We start from the raw sequence: 17,918 nt of genomic DNA on the forward strand, positions 1-17,918 counted from the left end.
TTTTTTTTTTTTAAGTAAGCTTTAGGCCCAACATGGGGCTTGAACTCATGACCCTGCGATCAAAAGTCACATGCTCCACTGACTGAGCCAGTCAGGCATCCCTAATGAAACATTCTTTTTAACATCCATCTCATTTCCTACTGCAGACTGGGCTTCATGGGAAGCAGATGAAGTCAGAAGTCAACATGCAAGATGTTGCTCCTGGGATCACCACGTGGCTGAGAGAGAAGCTGAGCTGTGATGCAGTCACAGTGATCCCACAGTGAAGTTCTGAACAGCCCTATGATAATCCTAGGATGCTGGCTGGCCCTGCTAAGAGGGATCACCTTGGGGGGTGGTGGGGAAGGGTAGTTTGTTCTGGTGAGGCACTTCCCACAGGGGCTGACAGCTGACGGCTGCTTTCCCGCAGCACTCCCAGCTGCTGGGGTACAACCTTCATTCCTAAATAGAGGTCTGGGGCCCGCCTCACTCCCAAATAGTGTCTATCTCGCTGTATTATAGTATACTTCAATTTTAAAAATATAAACTCTTATTCCATTAGTCGCCTGAGCAACTCTTCACTTAATAGCCAGTTCTCCAGACTTACTGATAGTGGTGAACACACTGGTGAAGCAGAAGTAGTCAACCGCATTGAGGGAAAGAAGATGGTAAAGAAACTGCTCTCTTTCTTCTTCACAGCGTAGAAAAGCATAACGCTTATAAAGCTTCCTAGGATTGGGTAAGACAAGCACAAAATAATAGTATATTTTTCATGCTTTTCGTAATGTCTTGCACTAAAAATAAACACCTTCACTTAGTCAAAGCCAAATACTTTAATTTTACTTTTAGGACTCAGTCCTAAGAATGTAATACGAAATACAGGCAAGGTTTAATCACAGATGTCCACTAAAATGTTATTTGTAAAAGGAAAAGTATATCATGGTATACGCATACATCGAAATACTATGTGAGCATTGAAAATAAAGTTTAAAAAGTTTTTAACAACAACGAAACTACTAAAAATAATAAGTAATTTTTATTAAGCACTTACATTTAAGCACTTTTCCAAGTGTTTTATAGTTATTAATACTTTTAATCCTCATGATTACCCTATGAAGTAAGTCTACTAGCATTCAAAAAGTAAATAGTAAAGGCAGTATGTGAACAAAGGCATTCAGTCTTCAGAGCTTAAACTCTTATGATATACTGAAATGTTTATAATACACTAAGCTAAAAAAACGATGATACTACCGGGGAGTCTGGACGGCTCAGTTGGAAGAGCACGCAACTCTTGATCTTGGGGTTGTGCGTTTGAGCCCCAAGTTGGGTGTAGAGATTACTTAAAAATAAAATATTAAAAAAAAAAAAGGATGATACTGAATTGTAAATACAGTATAACCTTAACTAAGAGAGTATGCATAGAAAAAGTAAGTAAAAAGTAAAAGAAAGTATAGAAAACATGTGAAATAATTGGTATTTATCTTTATGTAGTGGGATTTTTTTTTTAAAAGCTGTACACCCAACATGGGGCTCGAACTCGTGACCCAAGATCAAGGGTTGCATGCTCTACCAACTGAGCCAACCCGGTGTGCAACTACATCTGTGTATGTATGTACATATGTATTTATAAAACTCTGTGCGACATATGGGGCTTGAACTCATGACCCTGAGATCAAGAGTCACACGGCTCTACTTACAAAGCCAGCCAGGCACCCCCAGGCACCCAACCTTTATGTAGCACTTTATGTACTTCGGCCACAGTGGCCATGAATGATTTATAATGGGCAGCGATGGGTAAGGACAGCTAGTTTCAGAGAACAAGATTAGGTTCACAGGCTATACCTCACTTTGCATTCTTTATCAAACCTACTCTTTGGACATTAAGACTCATCTTAAAATGCTCCAGGGGGTAAGTAGCCCAATGATGATGTGTACACATGCAAAACTACAAAAAGCATTGCTATCAAGATGAGATTCCAACACAGGGCCGAGTTTGAGATCTTTGTTGAATTTTTTGCCTAGCTTTGCTCTAGAGACCTAAGTCCTCAGACTTTAAATTAGCTCTAACAATATATATTACATAGATGATGCATTTTAGCTAAGAGGGTTTCTTGATGGAGTAAAGGGAAACCTTTTAAAAGAGTTAACAATTAAGTAACATGCACTTGATTGCTTTCCTGGCTCTGAACTATTGGATGTAAGCACTGGCAAGACTCTCAGAAAAAACCTGTTAATGCAGACTTTTTTTTTTTTTTTTGCTACTTCAGGTTTTTTTTTTTTTAAAGATTTTATTTATTCATTTGACAGAGACAGAGGCAGCCAGCGAGAGAGAGAACACAAGCAGGGGGAGTGGGAGAGGAAGAAGCAGGCTCCCAGCGGAGGAGCCTGACGTGGGGCTCGATCCCAGAACGCTGGGATCACGCCCTGAGCCGAAGGCAGACGCTTAACGACTGAGCCACCCAGGAGCCCCTACTTCAGGTTTTGTAGTGATCTTTACAATATGATATAAGGTTTACATAAATTCAACCTATCTTTTGGATGTTACTGTCAGCCTGTGTGGACTAGTTAGCTTTTTTTTCTGGTTGAGAACAGAGCAACTTGGCCTTTGGCTGCCAAGTCTGGTGTATCCTCCCAGGTAAAATCAAATACTACGTCAAACCACGGAGCTTCCAAAGCACATGCCTGTTAGAAAGGAAGAACACAGTGCATAGGAATCAGCAGTTCACGCTGAAGAAGCCAGTCTGCCAGCTTATGCAGTCTGCTTTGCAGACACACAGGTCACAGCAGCAGAAATGTCTAAGAGGCTGTCTCTTACTTGGTGAGCAGCTGGTTGGAGAGCAACTGCTTGAGATGCTGGGACAAGAGCTTCTTTTCTAGAGATAGTCTTATCCACGCTCGAGCTCGTCCGACGTCCGTCTTGATCTCACTCATGTTCTGAATATGCCTACAGAACAGGAGCAACAGCAAAGATGTAGATCCTAAGAATAACCTTGAGCTGGAAAAGAACTAAAGCATTACAGCACTTTGCACAGAACACTTCCTTCATACTTAGAAGTGTGAATGGGTAATACGCACTTTATGTTGACTGAACCGTTCAAAGGTTCCATCTGAATCATGAATTCAGTCCCACATCAGAATCACCATTACAACACATGCACACAGGCAACACCCTCAGATAAAGCAGTTAACACTTGCTTATTCTTTCAGTCTTGTTCTTCAGCCTCATGGTTACCTACAACCTGGCGGCTGGTTATGCCTGACCCTCAGGAAAATAAAAGTAATAAAACACGCTGAATATTTAAGTTTTGTTTTTTTTTTAAAGATTTTATTTATTTATTCGACAGAGATAGAGACAGCCAGCGAGAGAGGGAACACAAGCAGGGGGGAGTGGGAGAGGAAGAAGCAGGCTCACAGCAGAGGAGCCTGATGTGGGGCTCGATCCCATAACGCCAGGATCATGCCCTGAGCTGAAGGCAGACGCTTAACCGCTGTGCCACCCAGGCGCCCTAAGCTTTTATTCAAAATAATTGGTCTAGTTTGACTATCTGTCACAACTTTAATCCACTGAATTATTTTTCAAATAGTTTCTGGACAACATATGAAAAATATGAAATCTTACTTTCCATGGCACTTGAAGATTGTCTTTTTTTTTTTTCTACTTGTAAATTGAAAATTCTTAAGCATTTAAAAGACTCTGAAAATTGTGTGGCCACAAAAGAAATCATATGGCCAAACCCCAACAGAATGTTACATGTATGTATAGATTAATATTCAGTGTAAAAGTCAGTGCTATACCCAGAAGGACTGAGTTTATCTTACCTTTTTTTTTTTTTTTTAAGATTTTATTTATTTATCTTAGAGAGAAAGCGTGAGCACGCACATGAGCACAAGCAGGGGGAGCCGCAGGCAGAGGGAAAGGGAGAAAGAAGCAGACTCCCCGCCTAGCAGAGAGCCCAACATGGGGCTGGATCCCAGGACCCTGGGATCATGACCAAGCCAAAGGCAGACACTTAACCTGTTGAGCCACCCAGGCACCCCCGAGTTTATCTTCCTAAATGATCTTTCCCCTATTGGGCAGGAAGGGCAAGCCTAAGGAGCAGGGTAATTATAAAGCCACCACAGTGAGTCACTAAAAAGTCTTTGTGATTGTGACCCACCACCCCTTCCTCTGATTTTTTTTTTTTAATGTCCAGAATGACTCATCCTAGCTGTAATAAATATTACAACGAACTCTTTTCTCTAATGATTCTAAGAATTCAGAATAAGGAATATCCTCCCTGTAAAATACAGACATATTCTCTTCCTTTTAAAACATATTTTATTTTTAAGTAATCTCTACATCCAACCTGGGACTCAAACTCATAACCCTGAGATCAAGAGTCGCATGCCTCACCAACAGAGCCAGCTATACGCCCCTCTCTCTTTTATCCTTCCCCTTTCCCTTTCTCCTTCCCTTCCTCTCTTAATCCCTGGGTCTGAAGATTTAGGCCCTCAAGCGTCAGTGCTGATATGTGATCAAAGACTCTTGATAAACGAGATGTAAAGCACTGTATCACACTACAGACACACTGATGAGGTGGCTTAAAAACAAGGCAGAATGAGGAGCTAAAAGAAAATTCTGTTGCCATTTTTGTAGAGCTTATCCAATCTCACCTCATTTCTAAGAATTTTTTCAATTTATGACACACTGATTTTATCTTTAAAGGGCTCATACTAGCATACATGGTCATGATCGGAGAAAGCTGTTGTCAGGCAAGCTGCCTCTTAGACCCTGGTTCTTACTGATGGTGCTGGAAGTGGGGGGACACTTGATAACCCAACCTGGCACCTCCAGCATTAGCCTATGAAGCAGCACTGGCTCTTCCTCTCCCTGCTGACATTTCCCAAATGATGACATAGCTGACTAAAAGCAACGAAGGGAAAATGCTCAGGCATTTACCACGTAAGAGTTCAACGGTATTTATAAGGTACCTGTGAGTGCAGTGCCAAGTCAGAGCTCACATAATTGAGGAATACCAAGTTGATTCCAAGTGTATTCACTGAAAATGAAGGTATACTAGCTCTGATAAGCATTAATGTTGTATAATCTTTTCCTCAGTATTCTTTCTACTCTAAAACAGTAAAATCGGGGCATGGGCGGCTCGGTTGGGTGAACATCTGACCCTTGATTTCGGCTTGGGTCATGATCTTAGGTCCTGAGATCGAGCCCTGTGTTGGCTCTGCGCTGGCTGGGTATGAAGCCTGTTTAGGATTCTCTCTCTCCCTCTGTCCCTCCCCCTTACCTCTCTCTCCCTCAAAATAAATAAGTAAATAAATAAAAAAATTAAAAAACAAAAACAAAAACAAAAACCCACCAGTAAAACCTACTGAAATAAGCTTTATGTTGGCCTTAAGCAAGTTATCTGAAGACATGGTAGGTAAGAATGACAAAGTGAAAAATAATTATAATTTGAAAAAATAATCTATATTTAAGAAAAATGAGGACTGGAATACATAACGTGCAGTCTATGTTAGGTAGCAATCAGCATTCCCATTATAAAATTACTTACACTAGGTTTTTTTTTTTTTTTTTTTTTTTTTTGGAAAGAGGAATGGGAGTTGGGAGATGAGGCCTCCAGACTCTTTTCCTCAAGCTCATCTGATTCCCTGGCTCCAGGAAAGTAACTATCTAAAATACTGGCTCCTGAATATAATTCCTTTGTTCCAGAACCTTCAAAAACTCACAGGATACAGTCTGAACTGTGCAGGCTCACATTTAAGACTCACTACCCCTCAGCCTCAACATATCTTCCTATTTAAAAAAAATTCCATTCCAGACAGCTGACTCATAAGACTTTGCATTCCATTACCTGAAGTACTTTCTTCTCATTTCCCTATTTGATTCTATTCGTGTCTGAGATCTCAGCTTCTTCTAAACACTTTTCCATGACCACGACAGCCTTCCATGACCTCTTCGATTTACGAAATCCTATAGTCTAATCTGAATCTGCCATGTACTGCTTATCACTTTTATCATTCTCTCTTGGCATACATTTTTCTCAGCTTGTAAAAGCTCCCTGGGAAAAGCAGTCTACTATTCCTTAGCAGCCCTGCAGCCTTCTTTGTACCCTATAGGGCTTAGCACATAACAGGAGCTCAAAAACTCTGTTGCTTTGTAAATCTCTATCTAACTTTATGCTTTAAAACAATTTTTATTTGTTGTATTATTTATTTTTTTTTAAAGATTTTATTTATTTATTCGACAGAGATAGAGACAGCCAGCGAGAGAGGGAACACAAGCAGGGGGAATGGGAGAGGAAGAAGCAGGCTCACAGGGAGGAGCCTGATGTGGGGCTCGATCCCAGAACGCCGGGACCACGCCCTGAGCCAAAGGCAGACGCTTAACTGCTGTGCCACCCAGGTGACCCTGTTGTGTTATTAAACTGTAATCCAAATCTATTAAAAATCTGCTGTGCAGTTATACCATCTGAATCTGCTTTTAACTGGAATAATTTATTATAGGTAACTATAATAGAATTCAGCATAATATTATACAAGTATTACTTCCAAAATAGAGCCTGTTAATTCACACAAAAGCATATATGGCATGGCTTAAATAATTTATTTACTTGATTTATTTCTAACACAATAAATATTATTCTAGAGATGTCATCCATTTTCTACCACTTTTTCCCACACTCACGTTCTTGGAGAAGGTCCCCTTCCACAGACCCAGAACACACAACTCTACTTACCACCATGACCTGTGGCCCCATGATCCTAATCCTTTAGCTAGAATGGACTGAATAAGAGGAACATGCCTGATCTAAACTGAGCTCGCTAGAATTAGTATACTGGAAGAAAACCAAGTTAGTTTTTGTTGAATGCTAAAAATAAGAAACAATGTTAAAGCCAGGGCTTGGGCAAGCATGTGCATAGTAAAACAGAAAGAAAAGGGGAAGGGAGGTGTGGGAAGGGGAGGGGAAGAGCAGATGTGAAGGGAGAAACAGCGATGATTTGCTTCCAGTGAGACAGTGAGAGTCATCTGTGACAAGACTGTTAGCAGCCACAGTTTCTGTTCTTGGATTCTGGAAGACACCCTCATATATCTCCAATAAATCCATCCCTTCTTAGTGAAGCTGGTTTGAATGGGCTTCTGTTCCCTAAAACCAAATGATATCTAAGAGTGGCAGTACCTCTAAATTTGAATCCACATTTCCTAAATCCAAACCAGTACCTACTTCACACTATGTATCATTAGCAAAACCCAGGATCATTCATTCATTCATTCATTCACTCACTTAAACCTGCTATTATTTGTTTGAGAAATTAAGGATTAGCTGACTTTAAGTTCATGTTCTATACAGACATAAAAATTCCTCGAAATATTCCTTCCAGGGTAACGAAATCAATCATAATAACTATTTAATTTTAGGGTAAAGTCAGATGCTCATAAGCACATATGTATACATTATTATTAAAAAGATAAATGAACTAGCTAGTTTAGCGTCAAGTAATTTATTCGCATCTCTAGAAGATGGAATTTTCTAGGATTTACTCAGACACCCTGCTCCTTTGTTTAGCTAGACGCGGATCACAGCGCTCACGGTCTCCTTGGTCATGCACTGCCCACTGCCCTCCTCAACAGCAGTTACATCATCACGGAGAGTCCAAGTCTGTTGGAATAGTTAGAGGACACGTACAGGGCTACTCTGGAAAGAAACTGGTAATACTGGTAATACCATGGCAATCTCTTTTAAATGTCGATAATCTGTCCCCAGCCTTTCTCTATGCAACAAAAAATCATTCTAAAACTGACAGTTTGGTGATACTTGGCATCTACGAAGGTCTTGGGGAGTTGTCTAAGATACTAAGACAAAGGGGAAAGCCTTTAGATGTACCTGTCCTGGACTCAAAGAGAAGCAATCTGGTGCCAAGACTCTTGACAACTTTAAGGACTCAAAGTGCCAATGTCTTTTTGCCTCAAGAGATAAACCTGGAAAGATGGGAGGTACCAACAGAGACATGTGCGCAACAGCGAACAGAGACTCAAGATAGGTATACTATTCTTGGAAGATAAGTTTTTTCTTTAACTGTCTAGACTGAAAGGAATCAAGGTTTATTTTTGTTTATTTTTATTTTTTTTTAAAGATTTTATTTATTTGAGAGGGACAGAGACAGCGACTGCGACAGTGACAGGGATAGCAAGAGAGAGAAAAGGGAGAAACAGGCTTGCTGCTGAGCAGGAAGCCCGACGTGGGGCTCGATCCCAGAATCCCAGGATCATAACCTGAGCCGCAGGAAGGGCCTTAACTGACTGAACCACCCAGGAGCCCCTAGAAATCAAGGTTTAGAATATTACTTGGGTGTTTTTCTTTAAGGAAAAACAACTGTATCAGCCATCCAGGTAATGATTAGGGACTAAAATGAAGCACTCGTCAAGAACCTGAAAACAGGGTAACAATCCTGTCCGCTGAGAGTAAAGCTCTAAAATAAATATATCTTGAATAAGAACAACATGTATAAAATGTCATCTTAAAGGGGCAGAATGGAAGCAAAGAAAAGGGAGAGACAACCATGGGCAGTGTTTTCTTCAGGGCTTCCTGAGATGATAGCAGTCCCAGGAGCATGAGGACGACTAGCATAGAGCTGGGTGGTTAGGCTTCCACATCTCTGCTTCTGAAGACAGCAAGGAGTCTTCTGATTTTTATCTAGCTTCCAGGCAAAGAATATACGTATTGGTGAAAGAGTATCAAGTCATCTGGTTAGGGAAATAATGTTTTGGTTTCACTGGCTTCCTGTGACCCTCTCCTTAGCTGGTCATAGATGTGACCAGAGCTGACAGATGACCGAACTCCAGCCCATTATTTTTACATCTCTCTTAGGTATTTGAAGTATTACATCTTGGTCAGTAGGATTCAGTGTCTTAGAATCTGACTACATTTTGGTTTACTCATTATTTGGTTTCTGAGCTCATAAAGCTGAAGAGACTCCAGCATATGGACTACGAAGACCTCAAAGGAGTGCTGCTATGTTTGCCAAAAGAAACTGGGAAGTCATACCCATCAGAATGGCTACTGTCAAAAAACCCCAGAAAATAACAAGTACGGGTGAGGAGGTGGGGAAATTGGAATCCTTATGCATCGCTGGTAGGAATATAAAATCGTACAGCCACTGTGGAAAAAGTATGGTGGTTCTTCAAAAAATTAAACATGGAATTACCATATGATCAAGTAATTCCACTTCTGGGTATGTGCCCAAAAGAAGAGATATGTACCCACATTCACAGTATTCACAATAGCCAATAGGTGGAAACAACCCAAATGTCTACCAATAGATAAATGAATAAACAAAATGTATATATATAAAGTGTATATATGTAAGATGGAATCCTTACTTAAAAAAGGAAGGAAATTCTGACACATGCTACGACATGGATAAACATTACAAACATCTGATAATGAACATTTCAAAAAGTCACTTAGTCTTAACCAAGTAAAACAAACCAGAAGCAAAAAGCATGGTTCCACTTAAATGAGGTACCTAGAATAGTGAAATTCACAGAGACAGAAAATTAAATAGTGGGTACCAGGGGCTGGGGGAGAAGGAAGAATGGGGAATTATTTATTGTTCAATGTGCAGAAAGCTTCATTTTGGGATGACAAGAGTTCTGGAGATGGACAGTGGTGATGGTTCCACAACAATGTGAATACACTTAATGGTGGGTTTATGCTATATATATATATATATATATACATAAAACATATATAAAATTATTATATATGTATTTTTTCTTAAACAATTTTAATTCCAGTATTAACATACAGTGTTGTATTAATTTCAGGTGTACGATATAGTGATTCAGCAATTCTATACATTACTCAGTGCTCATAAAGATCAGTGTCCTCTTAAACCCCTTCACCTGTTTCACCCATCCTCTCACCCACCTCTCCTCTGGTAACCATCTATTCTCTACAGTTGAGTCTAGCTTCTTTGGCTTGTGTCTTTTTTTCCCCCCCTTTGTTCATTTGTTTTGTTTCTTAAATTCAGCATGTAAGTGAAATCCTATGGTATTTGTCTTCCTCTATTTCGCTTAGCATTATAATCTCTAGCTCCATCCTTATTGTTGCAAATGGCAAGGTTTAATTTTTTTATCATTACCACAATTTTTAAAAAAGGGCCATGTGGGTGGCTTAGTCAGTTAAGCATCTAACTCTTGATTTCGTTTGGGGTCATGATCTCAGGGTTCTGGTATCAAGCCCTACACAGAGTTCCCTGCTCAGCGGGGAGTCTGCTTGCCTTCGTCTCCCTCTGCTGCTCCCCCGCTCACACGTGTGCTTGCTCTCTCTCTCTCAAATAAATAATCTTAAAAAAAAAAAAAAAGCCACAAAAAGATAGAATCTGTGTGGTGGGTATAAGAATGTGTTCATTGTAAAATCTTTTGACTTTGTTATATGGTTAAAATTTTTTATGATAAAATGTTAGGGAAAAACCCTGAGAAGTCTTTTCTTGGCAATGCCTCACTACCTTATGAAACACTTTTTGAAAGCAATCAACCAAATTTTTCCCTTTTAAAGTAAACTCTATGCCCAATGTGGGGCTTGAACTCAGGACCCGAGATCAAGAGTTGAATGCTCTACTGACTGAGCCAGCCACGCACCCTTGCCGACCAACCAAGTTTTATTAAAAGCATCTATTATTTGGTCAAAATGTCACTTTAGGATACCCGTGGGTCGTCTTCAGATTTTTTAAGAGAAAGACTGAAAATTGAAAGCCAAAGTAACCCTTATGTGTTAAGTCACAGGACATCAATTTTTCAGTTGAGTATCCTGAACAAAGATTTAGTCAAGGTTATACTAAATTATATTTAAACTGATGTGCACCCTTACCCCACTGTTGACTTGTCTGTGTCTAGTCATAGTTGGTACATTCCTGGCAATGTGGCAAAGGCTGACAGCTCGTACCTAGTTAGAAAGGGACCTGACCTATGGTCAGGAAACCTTAGTTCTAGTTCCATTTCTGCTATTAACTGGTGATATGGTCAGGACGCCTGGGTGGTTCAGTCAGTTAAGTGTCTGCCTTTGGCTCAGGTCATGATCCCGGGGTGCTGGGACTGAGTCCCACATCTGGCTGCCCTGCTCACTGGGGAGCCTGCTGCTCCCTCTCCCTCTGCCTGCTACGCCCCCTGATTGTGCTCTCTCTGTCAAATAAATAAATAAAATCTTAAAAAAAAAAAATTGGTGATATGGTCTTAGACTTAACCTGCCTGGGCCTGAACTTCCACATCTATAAAAAGAAGAAGCGAAGCAATAGGACTTCTTAAGGTTCTTCTATATTCTAAAATTTAAACTGATTAGTAAAAAGTATCTTAGCAATCACCACCTTTTTAAAGCTTCCAAACTGTAACCGAGGTAACTGAATAGCAGTTTGGCCAGTTGAATCAGGTGAAGATATGAAGATATATGCAAAAATGTTAGATAAGCGCACACACCCTCATGCACACTCACAGAGTTTAAAATAGGCAAATCCTTCATTTAACAATTGAGCACCAATTATGTGTTGGACTCCATTAACACTTATTAGTAATTCAACAGTTTTAATGTCAGATAAATTGCCTCTCTCACGAAGTATACAAGTAGTGTTAGAAGAACAAATAACTGCTATGGAGAGGATTAAAATACAGGGGTGAACGAGAGTGACTGGGTGGCTGCTTCATAACAGGTGATCTGGGCTGGCTTCTTGGAGGAAGCAACATCTGAACTAAGATGCAAAATGACAAGATGGAGGTTGGCCTGTGGAAATTCTTCTGGGGCAGGTATCGGAACTATCAGGTGAAGGGAGTAAGTAAAAAAGGCTCCAGGGCAGGAAGCAAGGAAGGCATGTTGGAGGCACCAAAGAAGTAGTATGAGGGAGAATGGTGGAAGATAACGCCGTCAAATCAAGTAGGCTCTGCCAACCAGGGCAAGGGATTTGCTTTTTTTTTTTTTTTTTTAAGATTTTATTTGAGAGAGAGAGAGAAAGAGAGAGGAAGAGAGTGCGTACAAGCAGGGGGAGGGGCAAAAGGAGAGAGAGAAGCAGGCTCCCCACTGAGCAGGGAGCCTGATGCGGGACTTCATCCCAGGACCCTGGGATCATGACCTGAGCCAAAGGCAGACACTTAACCATCTGAGCCACCCAGGCATCCCAAGGGATTTGGATTTTATTCTAAGATTACCGTATTACCTATGGGGAAGATGAATTACAGTAGGGCAAGCAATGAAATATGGGGACCGTGATGTAATCCAGGTGAGAAGTTATAGGGCTTAGACTAGAGAGGTGACAGTTCATTGATCAAACATTCAGTGGAATAGGTGAGCAGCAGTTGTGCCAGGAACTGAACCCGTATGTTAGGTATGATAAGTTACCTATGCCTGCCTGTCTATAATAACAGCCCCTATACATTTCCTTTGAACCAGACCTGGTTTAAACACACACACTACAAACAATATATGCTTTATTTTTAAATAATTAGCCTCACGAAAATATTGTAAAAATACTGTAGAGAGTTCCTGTATTCCCAGCTTCCCATAAGGTTAACATTGATATAACCAAAATAAGACATGAATGTTGGTACAATACTATCAACTGAACTACAGACTGATTTCACCAGTTTTCCCCCTTATGTCCTTTTTCTGTTCCAGAATCTAATTCAGGATCCCATACTGCATTTTGTTGTCGTTTTAGTCTTCTCTAATCCATAACAGTTTCCTAGCCTTTCCCCGTTTTTCAGGACATTGATATTTTTGAAGAGTATTAGTCAATTATTTTGTAGAATGTCCCTCAGTTTGGATATTTCTGATGTATTCCCATGGTTAGATTGCAGTTATGCATTTATGACAAGAATACTGCACAAGTTGTAGTCTTTTCGGTCTATCACATCAGGGAGTACATGATGTCATGTCTTAACTACTAGTGATGTTAATCTTGAGTACTTGGTTAAGGCGGTGCCTGCTGAGTTTCTCTACTCTAAGATTATTTTTGCCTTTTAATTAATAAATTCTTGGGGGAGATACTTTTTGAAAATGAAGATTCACTACGTTCATCCTGTATTCTCCATTCCCCAGTCCTGGAATCAATCACTTCTCTAGGGATCCCTGAATTCTTTCATTGGAGGATGGTATTTAGAAACCAGTATGTGGGTGCTGGGCGTACTCATTGCCATTTTGGGGCTTACTACTTTTAGGCCCTCTCAGTGGAAAGAGCTTGGAAATATATCCGTGATTAACAGGGGCAGGAAACAGAGGCGGGGGGAGGGAATGACTCAATAGAAATAGCACAGGGGAATTTTGGGGTGATATAACTATTCTGTATCATGACTTTGTATTTGTAAAAGTGCATAGAACTACACACCAAGAAAGTATGAATTTTACTGCATATACATTAAAAACAAAAATGACCAGAATGTAAGGAGAACCAAAAATGGAATACAGATTAACAAATGAACTTAACTGTATTACAAATGAATAATAAAACCACACTGAAGGGAGGGGAGAAAAAAAGAACAAATCTTAATTTTGGAAACCAGTATTTTGACTGGATGCTGAAAGGCTAAAGACAAAAAACACTAGAGAGGTATACAAGCACTATGCTTACTTAGGAAACTTGCTTCAGCTTCTTCCAGGGGTATAGGTTAGTAATTCTGAAACTACTGTGGGTATACTAGGATTGCACAAATAAGTAAATATATTGTAGATAATGAAAGCCAAGTTTCTCATGGATTAGAGAAATTACAAATAAGAGAGAAGGCTAGAATGATCCCTGTGGTGTTGAATTGGAATCCTAGATACCATTATGAATTCATGGTTTAAAAAGAATTGTCTGGGGCACCTGGGTGGCTCAGTCAGTTAAGCGTCTGCCTTTGGCTCAGGTCATGATCCCAGGGTCCTGGGATTGAGCCTTGTGTCAGGCTCCCTGCTTTGTGGGGAGCCTGCTTCTCCCTCTCCCCTCTGCTCACGATCTTTCTTGCTATCTCTCTCTCTCAAATAAATAAAATCTTAAAAAAATAATAAAATAATTGTCTGTGTGGTATGTAAAAAAATATACATATATATAAGTAAAGGTGGAAACAGAAATAAGTATATACGTATATACATGTGTGAGTAGGTATACACACATTTGTTTCCAGGCCTATTTTGGGTCCTTCACATTTATTACCTCACTGAATCTTTGTATTTTATTTTATTTTTTTGAAGATTTATTTGTTTACTTTAGAGAGAGAGAGACTGAGAGAGAGTGTGCATGTGCTCAGGCCAGGGGAGGAGCAAAGGGGGAGGGAGAGGGACAAGCAGACTCCACACTGAGCCCCGACACGGGGCTCAATCTCACAACCCTGAAATCATGACCTGAGCGGAAACCAAGAGTCAGACACTTAACCAACTGAGCCACCCAGGCACCCCTCATTGACTCTTTACACCAACACTTTGAGAGAAAGACGGTTACTATCCCATTTTACAGGTAAGGAAACTGGCATGTAAGTAATTGTCTGGGGCTCCAGAGCTAGCACATGGCAGAACTGAAACAGCAGCCTCTGTGGCTGGTTCCAGAGCCCGAGGTCTTGAGCAGGAAACTATACTGTCTCTTACGACATAAAGGGAGTCTACGTAAGCAGGACATCCCTCTCCCCAAAGAACAACAACATGAAGGAGATACGAGTAAATAAACAGGAAACTGGAAGCAGTAGGATAGCGTTACGTGATGTGACCATCTCCTAATTAGGTTTCAGAAGTCTGGTTCTACTCTGAAATCACTGTAGAACACATGTGGTTTTATTTTTTCATTAAGAGAGCTGGAGATCATTTTTCCCTCATAGTTACAACTATTCTTCTCACGCTGGCCATCAAAAGGAGTCCTACGGCTCCTTGAGAACAACTGTATTTTGTCTAGCAAGGAATAAAGACACTGAAGATATAAATATATAAATTGACTCAGATAACAAAAACTAACATTTATTGAACCTTACTATGAGCCAAGTACTTCTTAAAACTTTTTATAGTAGTGGACTAACTCATTTCATTCTCGTAACAATCCTATAAGATAGAGAACGGTTTTGAGATATCTCCATTTCAGAGACGGAAAAATTGAGGCACAGACAAGTTACAAAAATTGCCTCAAATCACACAGTTCAAGCAGTAAAGCCAGGATGCGCTACCACTGCACTAAGCTGCCACTCTTAAGAGCTATGCTTTTCAGTTGCAAATATCTGACAAATCAAATAAACATCTATAATTAATATTAAGAAAGCAATAAGCCATAAGACGAAAGTTAAGTGTTCTAATGTTATAACATTGATTTTAAACCTACATATTTTAAGAGCTTAGTGTTGTACCTAAAATGTTTAAAACAAAAGAGCCTCTGTCTTCCTCATTCAATAAATCTATTTTAGATATCTCAATGCTTTCTAATGATTTCTAAGACCAGTAATTGCAACTGAGAATTCTTAGATTTGCGTTTGCTTCCAATTAAACCTACCTAACAGCAGTTTCTCTGCCAAGTAACTTGTCATTATTTGCAGATTTTTTTGGTCTGTGTCTGTAGGCAGCAGGTATTTAAGGAGGTTTTAAAAACTGAACAAAGAAATTACAAAATAATTTAGCTACTTTAAAACTCTTCTCAGTTGCATTTTCCCTTTGAATTTAATGTCAGGAAAAAAATAATAGTATAAAAGAAAAATAAGCAAGATTATAAAAAATGTTTTCCTCGGAATACATAAGCGAATAATACACAAAGCCATAATTATTTGAGCAATATAAGTGAAAGCCATAAATATTTGATAGTTATCATCAAATGCTAGCATATATACCTCATGTCTTGGATAAGAGAGACCCTGAGTGTTGGCAACATAACTCCTGAGTCAGATTTTCTTCTTTCTGGTCCAAGGGCAACTATGTAAAAAAAAATATCAGCAAAGTATTAGAAAAATAAAAAAATCTACATGGTTCACATTCTATAAATAAATACTTTCAAATTACTTTGATAAGAACAAATTTTGAAGACAATGGAAAATATCAAATTTTTTTCCCCGGAATGTTGCTACTTTATTAATACAGTAAAACAGCTATTTCCTTTCTAATTAATCTGGGGCTGCACTTGGAAATTTAAAATGAATCATAAAAGCCCATTTAGCAAATAATGCAATGTGTGCAAATTTTGGCCATGAGGACCAGTCATTTTCTAAACTTATTTATTCCAATAGCTCTGGATAACTACAAGAAAGCAGTGTCTATAAATTAAGCTACTAAGTATGTGAATTATCTCTGGGCTCATGAATTGCAATCACATAATTTCTTTATACTGTGAAAGAGTGTTTAAAATGGAAAATCTAAGCATCTGGGCTCTCTAGTCTGGTAAGTTTCTACTTCAAAGTTCAGGATCCAAAGTACAGTATATCATGCAAAGTGAGTAATCTAAATGGACATTTAGAAGTAAAATGTCTGTGAGTCATTATCTTTGGAGCCTGAGTGGTTAACGTTTATAAAAGGAGGAAAGATTGTTCCCTTAAATAGCCATAGCTAAGCAATCAATTGTTGGCTAACGAATTGCAGTTGGGAGTGCTCAATCTCACTTTAAATGGGATGCAGTGGAGTTCTGTGCCCTTTCTTTATCTCCATTTTCCTATCTGTAAATGAAAACTAAATTGTAACATCACACTTAGCAAATACATTGATAACATTAGAATTTAAGATGTGGGTTTTATTGTATATTAAACCTACATGTTCTCAGTTTTTAGATCCATTCTACTTTGGAGAGGCTAGGGTACAGTGCAGAAACACACAGATAGATGTGAAGCTCCGACTGAACATTCTGTTGTCTTAGGATCCGCATTTTTCAGCACCTGGTCAAAGTGGCTGAGCTGATACTTGGCAGGTATGAATGAGCACTGACAGGGCTGCCAGGACAAAGAGACTGTGGCGAGGCCAACCTAAAGGCAGTTCTTTTGAGGGCCTTTCACACCAGGTGGGTGATAAATAGGCCATTTGTCATGGCAGTTTTGGATGGAGTTGTCAATGGGTCACTAAAAATACTGCTTTATCTCGATACCCAGGAGGTAACAGACATCAAGGAAACTGTTCCAGTGACTTGCAGGGAATGTGCTATGTTAGTCTTCCTGTCTGAGACTCTCACCATTTCAGTGTGTTGTTAATGAAAGCACACTTCTCTTTTTGGGGAGAAAGTGAAATTGTTCAGAGAACGCTTCTAGAACTCCAGATGATTTGATAGCATGAAAGAGGGCCACACCAGTGTTAAGAAATGGACTGAAAAGAGGGGGAAAAAAAAAAGATCATGAGGCAGGAGAAAGGAACTGAAACCATAATCAGCAACTTGGCTAGAGGGAGACATGACAACAAGAGAGAATCATGCCTCCAGAAGCAGAGAGCAGGCAAGAGGCTTAATAAAAGAGGAGCCTGATACTTAAAGAGTAGCAGAATCCACAGTAAGAGCATTCACAGGCCTCAGCACTTTTTGGGCATTCTATTCTGGAACTCTGTTTTCTTCATTCTTCGCTGATCAATGCTTCTTAAATATATGATGTATTTTAAAAAACATTTGTTTTTAAACATTTTTAAAAAAGATTTTATTTATTTATTTGACAGAGAGAGAAAACATAAGCATGGGGAGCAGGAGAGGGAGAAGCAGGCTCCCTGCTGAGCAGGGAGCCCAACGTGGGACTCGATCCCAGGACCCTGGGATCATGACCTGAGTCCGAAGGCAGATGCTTAACCGACTGAGCCACTCAGGCGCCCCCATATGATGTACTTTTTTATGTCTCCATGCAATTTGTTAAAGTCTTTAGCTCACCCTTTAACACTTCTGTATCTTTCTCCTTGTTTACAGCCTATTTAGCATTTTAGACTGAGAGCACTCTAGCTTAATAGTTAAGAACATGGCTTTCTCCAACCCTACAGAGAACTTAACAGCTCACT

At 39.6% G+C, this 17,918-nt stretch overlaps 1 protein-coding gene across 5 annotated transcripts in view; it reads right to left on the reverse strand.

The window, feature by feature from the left end:
- Nucleotides 1-17,918, reverse strand: part of DENND5B (DENN domain containing 5B) — a 186,664-nt gene that overhangs the window by 16,963 nt on the left and 151,783 nt on the right. For 4 of the 5 annotated variants that reach the window (XM_057303298.1, XM_057303297.1, XM_026502155.4 and 1 more), the window contains 3 exons: nucleotides 15,797-15,878; nucleotides 2,795-2,923; nucleotides 587-708 (listed from right to left, as the gene is read on the reverse strand). In XM_057303298.1, coding sequence (XP_057159281.1) covers nucleotides 587-708; nucleotides 2,795-2,923; nucleotides 15,797-15,878 — 333 coding nt within the window. The other variant, XM_044385567.3, reaches the window with a different exon arrangement.

This window comes from Ursus arctos, unplaced genomic scaffold, assembly GCF_023065955.2.
Source record: "Ursus arctos isolate Adak ecotype North America unplaced genomic scaffold, UrsArc2.0 scaffold_26, whole genome shotgun sequence".
Taxonomy (NCBI): Eukaryota; Metazoa; Chordata; class Mammalia; order Carnivora; family Ursidae; genus Ursus; species Ursus arctos.